Raw genomic sequence first — 7,444 nt, 5'->3', positions numbered from 1 at the left:
AAAACAAAACAAGAAAAACTACAGAAACATAACTTAATGAAAAAGCAGTAAGTGATATACCTGATAAAAATTCAAACTGATGGTCATAAAGATGCTCAGTGAGGTTAGGAGAACAACGTATAAAGAAAGTGAGAATTTCAAAAATGAGGCAGAAAATCTAAGTACTAAACAGATTTCAGAGCTGAAGAAGTCAATTAAGTGCACTGAAAAATTCAACACAGGTTTTCAACACCAGAGTGTATCAAGTGAAAAGAAGAAACCTGTGAACTCAAAGACTGGGCAGTGAAATTCATCTAATCAGAGAAGGAAAAAGAATAAAAATGAGTGAAGATGGCTTAAAGGCCTATGTGATATCACCAAGAGGGCAAATATATGCATTATAGTCATCCCAGAGGGAGAAGAAAGGAGCAAAGTTTATTCAAAGAAACAATGGCTGAAAACTTTGATAACCTAGGAAAAGAAATAAAAATCCACACAAGGAAGCCCAGAGAGTTCCAAAAAAGATGAATGCAAAGAGTTGCACGTTGAGACACATTACAATTATAAAAGTAAAAACACGAGAGAGAATCTTAAAAGCAGCAAGAGAAACAATGTGTTATATACAAGGGAATCCCTGTAAGACAATCAGCAGATTTTTCAGCAAAACCTTTATAGGCCAGAAGGGAGTGGCATAGTGCATTCAACGTGGTGAAAGAAAAAACCACCAACTAAAAATACTTCACCCAGCACAGCTGTCCTTCAGAATTGAAGGAAAGATAATTTTCAGACAAGCAAGAGCTGAAGTTCATCACTACTAGACCACACTTATAAGAAATGTTAAAGAATCTTCTTCAACCTGAAATGAAAGGACACTAATTAGTAACAAGAAAGTGTAAGTCGCACTGGTAAAGATATATAAATTCAGAATACTCTAATGTTGTAATGGTGGTGGGTAAATCACTTAAAATTCTAGTATGAAGGTTGAAAGGCAAAAGTATTAAAAATAAGTGTAACTTCAAAAATTTTAATAGATATATAAGGAAAAAAAGCATGCTACCTAATTCTAAGTAAAGATATAAAAAACAACTAAAACAAAAAAATGACAGTACTTACCCCATTTTTCCAATTTTGATGTCTAAATTTGAAATCAGAAGTAAATTCATCTCCTTAAATGCTTACATGGTTTTAAAAGAAAAATCAGATAACTCTTCAATTTAAAACGTTAAACATGAAAAAAGAACTCTGAGGAAAATAGGAAACAAAGCATAAATTAGAAATTAGTAAAGCAGAAAAGTATACAGCTGTCAAATATAAGAGATGATTTTGTCAGAAAAAAATTAGTCACATCTAATTTAAAGAGAATACAAGTAAATATTAGAGAGAAAAAATACTTTTAATTCAGAAAAATCTCAAAGCCTGACTAGACCAATCAGCCTGGAAGATATTTTGGGGAAAAAACTGACTTTCTTCTGCAAAAGCCTCTATGCCTAGATGATTTATCAGTGATTTAGTTTCAAGGAATAGTTATTTCCCACTCTAAATAAACTGCTGCAGAAACTAGGATTAAAATACACCATCAGCTAATTGTTAAAAAGTGCTTATGTTCCAGACATTCACCTAAATGTTTTACATATATTGCCTTATTTAGATATTGCATTAATCTTAAAACAGGTATTTATTATTCCAATAGTCAGATAAACTAGAAAGAGATGGAAAGTTCCAAATTCATTTAAAAAATTGGCGTAAGTTTGAAATCAATCTCATTAGAAGCAAACATTTAAATAAAATGTTGACAAATCAAATTTAGTTATATTTAAAAAATCACTATGAATGCAAAGTAAAGAATATTAGGCTTATTAATATAAAAACATTGATAAGGTTAATAAAAATATTTTAATTGATGTTAGAACAGCACCTAATTAAGTTAAACAGATACTCCTAATGTAAATTCTTAAAACACTATAAACAAAAGCCAACATTATACTTAACATTCCATTAAAATGAGAAATAAGATAAGGAAGCCTACTTTGATCCTTATTAGTTGTATTGGAAGTGCTCATCAGTGTAGTAAGAAATAAAACTGGAAAATAATTATTTAGAGGTGATATACCATTAGTAAGTAAAAAATAACCATAAGGAAAGCCATTAGCTCTAATAGTTCCCTCAGTAGGGCCCAAATATAAAATAAAACATAAATAGATTTCTTAAAGTAATTGAGATGGCATGTTGCTGGCACATCTTTAAAAAATAGATTAATGTAACAAATTGGAGTCCAGAAGCAAATCCAGATATACTCGTAAAAAGCTTATGACAATAGTAACAGTGCAATATATTTGGGAAAGGATATAGTCTTTCCTTAATAAATGGTGTTGGATTACTTAGATATCCCTATGGAAAATCAATTCCAGATGGATGATAAATGAAAATATAAAAGATTACACAAATCTAAGAAAAACATGGTAAAATATTTAGACATCTGCTATCCATCTGGAAAAGGACTTGTACCTAGAATACAGAAAGAACACCTACATATCAGTAATAAAAGGCAGACAACCTACACAAAACTGGGCAAAACACATGAATACTCTACAAAAGGAGATAATCCAAATGACCAATATGAATTTGAAAAGGGGTTTATCAGGAACAACCAAATTAACACCACAATAATACCAAAATACTCCACAAAATGGCTAAAATAAAATATCAAGTATAAACAATGATGTGGAACAATTAGAACTCTCCTTGCACTATTGATATTAATATTTGGTACAGCCACACTGGAAAACTGAAAAATCTGAATAAGGATATATACAACTCTAGAATCCAGTAACTGAAAAGTATAATGCATTCACCAAAAAACATGACAAGAATATTTAGAGGTTCTAAATTTATAATTGCCCCAAACTGGAAATAATCTAAATGTTCATCAACTATAAAATGGATTAACTGGTATACAATGGTATAATACTGGTATACAATGGTATAATACAATGTGGATAAACAATGAAAAAATACTCAGCACTGAAGATGAGAACTGAATTATATATGACATGAGTGGGTCTTGCAATGTGGAGCAAAAGCAGTTATAAAAGACTATACACTGCATGAATCCATTATAGCAGGTTAAAAAAAGCTGCAACTAGTATGGTGCTAGAAGCCAGGATAATTGCCCTTTGGGCTAACAGTTACTAGAAGGAAGTATGAGGGAAGTCTAGCCTACTAGAAATATCCTATTCTTGATCTAGGTAATTAAGTGGATGTGTGTACTTTTAGACAATTCATTGAACTGTATTCACTTAATAGTTTGTGCACCTTTCATAAAAATTTTACGTTAATTAAAAAAGTAATAACCAGTTAAAACAATGGAAAGAAGAGTTCCCTAAAAATAACCACAAACAACAAAATACCCAGGTTATGAAGAAACTTATGGTAACTACGAAACTACTGCATACCATATCACCAGTACGATTTCCTTCTTTCAGTATCAGGTTAACTTATAGGTTACTGTACTTCAAAATGAATGCTGCAATGGGACTTTAACTTGAAATAATACAAGTGATTCTAAAGTTAATCAGGGAGCATAAAAGGGGTGAGTACTTAAAAAAATAAGTTATAATGGGCATAAAACTATGATTAAATCAGTGACACAAAGTAATCTATTTACCATATATACTGTATGTGTATAAATTTAATGTAGGTCCAAAAATCTTTGATTTTATACATTTATGGTTTGCTGGGTTTCATTATTCAGAATATTTAGGATTTTAAAAAAGTGACTATATATATATATATGTATCTCTCTCTCTATATATACACACATATATATGCATATATATCATATACCTGTAGTTGAATCTGAAACAGCATACAAATTAAGTACATTATTACTTTTCCAGCAAAATATGAATGTTCATATCATACAATATAAGGACGCATGAAGCCTCAGTCAAATCAGGTCAGGTTATGCCATGAAATGAGTTTTGATGGTAAATTTAGGGGAAAAACATTGGTTGTCAGAGCCTTTTGGATTTTAGAATTGTGAATAAAAGACTGTGCATCAGTACAGAATAAGAGACATTCTAAGTAAATGTATAAAGGGGAGAGAAAACTTATTTTAACCAATTATACTGAATCAAGTGGTAAAATATTTAGGGGAAAAAATGTAGTTTCTTACTTCACACCAGGTATCAAAATAAATTACACATTGATTAGGAGCTAACTACTAATTTTAACAAATCAAGAAACAAAAGTCTAGAATCAGTGATGATATAGCTGAATATATTTCCAGTAAGGGATAAGCATATGCTATGGAAAAAAATGACAATTTCCTGGCAGGAATGTAAATTAATTTTCTGGAAGAATTTGGCAAAATGTATTCAGATCCTTTAAAAAAATGAACATTTAATTTTTTGATTTCGTAATTCCACTCTTTAAAATGTCTCCTAAGGAAATAATTGGTAGCATAAACAAATATGTATTTACATGTACATTCACTACTTTTTAAAAAATAGCTAAAAACTGGAAAATACATGATACTGAGGTAAAAGAAGCATTGGGAAGTTATATTTACAGTTTAAGTTCAACTAAGTAGAAAAAATAATTTAAGAAAAAAAGACTAGTAATGTGTCAAAATGTCAACCAACATTTACAAAAAGAAAAACGTCTTATTAAAAGAGGAAGCATAATAATAAAGTCAAAAGTTGATATATAATTTCAAGAAATAGGGCTTGAGGCAGAAAGATGGCTTGACAAATGGATGAATGCAGAATATATAGTAACATCCCTTTAAAAAATACTATCAAAGCTTAAATCTTGGTCTTCCTAATAGTCCTAGCACCTAACCTTTGGCTGAATGCTAATAAATGCTTTTCTGATGTACAATTTCAACATACTTAAGGGTTCCAACAATGTCCAGGGCTAAAATAATCAAATGTTTTAATTGTAATTAAGTCTTGTAAGACGTCTTAGATTTGGCATATACTTGACTACATTAACCACTAAAGTGTACAAACTAACGAGTGCATACTTACATGTAGTAAAAGCAGCCACAAGTTTTTTGTGGTATACTTTAACCCTGAAATGCTGTCACTGGACATTTGAGTTAAAATAGGTTACCAGGTACAATACTGCAATTAAGTCCAGCATGCTTGGACTTTTAAGGTAAAATGGGGATTACAGTTTGGTCTTGAACATAAATGAAAGCTCTAAGTACAAGTTGTCTTTGGATTCTATCTAGTGGCTGCTGGCTAGTGAACTAAAAATTTTGAAGAAGATGAACTTATTTTTAGTATGTAGCACATATAAAGATACTAACTGAATGAAAAGAAAGTGTAATTTTTAGCATTATGTGAACTGAAAAAGCAAGAATTGATTTGCAAAGGAATTTAATCAAAATATCTAAATGAGAATGACTGCCAATATGAAGGAATTCAAACTTTAAGTTAATGAAAATATTTATTCAAACCTAACTGTATTACAGTATCAAATTGAGTTAAATAAACATTAACTGTGTATTTAGTTCCTTAGGAATAGACCACTGCCACATCATGAAAATGTCTTAACACAAATTTCTACAGTAAGGTTCAGCAATTAAGATGTGATTTACACATTGAGAAATGTGTTAGAGTTAGGATGGATTTTGTTTTTTAAAGGCCCAGTACAAAAAAAAAAAAAAATAGTTGCAGAAAATGACTTGAACAGTACATAACACCTGTAGGAAAAAAACCCTTAAATATACTGATATTTAACCATACAAAAAGCACTTGAGAACATATCTAGGCACAATTGGTCAGGTACTAATTATAATGTCTGTTCTCATTTAAAGATTTAAACCAATTCATCAACTTTACTGATGTGTGTGAGTCCAATACAGAGAAGGCACCTCTTTCTTTTTTTAGCTACAGCATTTTAAGGGGTACAGAAGACAATGTGCTATATCTCAGCACAGATATAGTTATTTAACAGCCCATTTTAGGAGAAACTACATTCAGATATAAAACTATAATTTCTCTTCTTACATCTTATGATGGACATGGCTTTCTAAAAGGACACCAGAAGTTAATCCTCCACATAAGCTTTAACACAGAATATAAGATTTAAATTACATGTGCATTGGTCTCTACTATGTAAGGAGTTCTATGAATTAGTGCAATTCTTTAAATCCCTAGTATTTAGGGAGAAAGTATATACATCTGAAGAAATCTCAACTACTACATAACCAAAGTTTTTATGGCTCAATAGTCTAAATACTTAAAAGTCCTGTAAAAGATCTTGCAAGTTATAAACAAAAGATGAAAACACTCAAATGGTTTACGAAACTCTCTTTTTAAAACAAAGAGACCAGATCAACCAGAAGAAGTATAAAATTTCAGGAATATAATCTTTACTTCAATTATAAGAAAGGGTGATAAAGTATTCACTGTAGAAAAAACCCAAACTTTTTTTCTGATTGCTTCACTACCATTTGAGGCGGTTATCACTTTTGTTCTCCTTAGTGGCGAAGTCTTTAAATGTCTTGTTGGACAGTTACTGAAGGCAATTTATCAGGAAAAGCATTATTTTCCCCCCAATAGTGAGAAACTATTCCAGATAAATAAGCCTCAGAATTAGGGATCATTAAGTCAAAAAACACAGTGTAAGAACATTAGGTTGATTTAACCTCTATTTCAACAATATTTACACAATATTTACAATACGCAATTGTCAAAGCTATACAATTTTGCAGATTGACTTTACTTACATTTCTGCAAATTTTTTTTTCCAAAATAAAAATATATCAAGTAAATCTATTTACAAACTAGGAAGCTGCTTCAGAAACAGCATGATTTAGATATAAAGTGAAATTTCAGTACGATGAAAGTGCAGGTCACGCTTTCAGATTTTGTCAATATCTCATTTACTACACTTGTAGTTGTAAGGGATACGAGTTTTAAACAGCTACTGTTTTTATATGTTCAGAATGTTTACTCATCATAATGCAAGGATAACAAAAATTTGTCCACATCCATTCCAGCTGGAAATGAACTGGGTAGCTTCTTTTTCTGTCAAAAAAAGAATAAGAGATAAAAAGAAAAAATAAACCTACGTTAACATATTGAACTCAAATAAAGCCAAAAAGCTTTCTTAAATCACTTAGAACCTTTATCAGTTCTCCCATATACTACCAAAATTGTTGCCAATTTTTTTCAGTTCATTAGAATTTTGGTTATATAGAGAAGTAAACAAATTTTATAAACCCAAGGCTAATAAAATATACTTCAATGATTCTTCCAACATTAGTTGAGGGCAAAAGACATTATACAAGTCTAGAGTGTATAAATGTTGAATGAGACAAGCTAGAATATACTTTCTGTAAGGCAGTCATTAATGCCAAACCATAAATCTTAGAAAGTTTTACTAAGATTTTAAAAGTAACAAGTACTTTTCAAGTTCCAAACACTTAACATACACTGGACACTTGACAAAC

At 30.5% G+C, this 7,444-nt stretch overlaps 1 protein-coding gene across 4 annotated transcripts in view; it reads right to left on the bottom strand.

Annotated features, from left to right (window-relative positions):
* Positions 1–3,120: 3,120 nt before the first annotated feature.
* Positions 3,121–7,444, bottom strand: part of NPAT (nuclear protein, coactivator of histone transcription) — a 47,514-nt gene continuing 43,190 nt past the window's right edge. For all 4 annotated transcript variants that reach the window (XM_081063915.1, XM_081063916.1, XM_081063917.1 and 1 more), the window contains one exon: positions 3,121–7,019. In XM_081063915.1, coding sequence (XP_080920041.1) covers positions 6,942–7,019 — 78 coding nt within the window. In that variant the 3' untranslated portion in view covers positions 3,121–6,941. The remainder of the gene's footprint in view (positions 7,020–7,444) is intronic.

The sequence above is a fragment of the Rhinolophus hipposideros genome (genome assembly GCF_964194185.1).
Source record: "Rhinolophus hipposideros genome assembly, chromosome: 10".
Taxonomy (NCBI): domain Eukaryota; kingdom Metazoa; phylum Chordata; class Mammalia; order Chiroptera; family Rhinolophidae; genus Rhinolophus; species Rhinolophus hipposideros.
The sequence above is the reverse complement of the archived record's forward strand: the minus strand, read 5'-3'. Positions and strand labels throughout refer to the sequence as shown.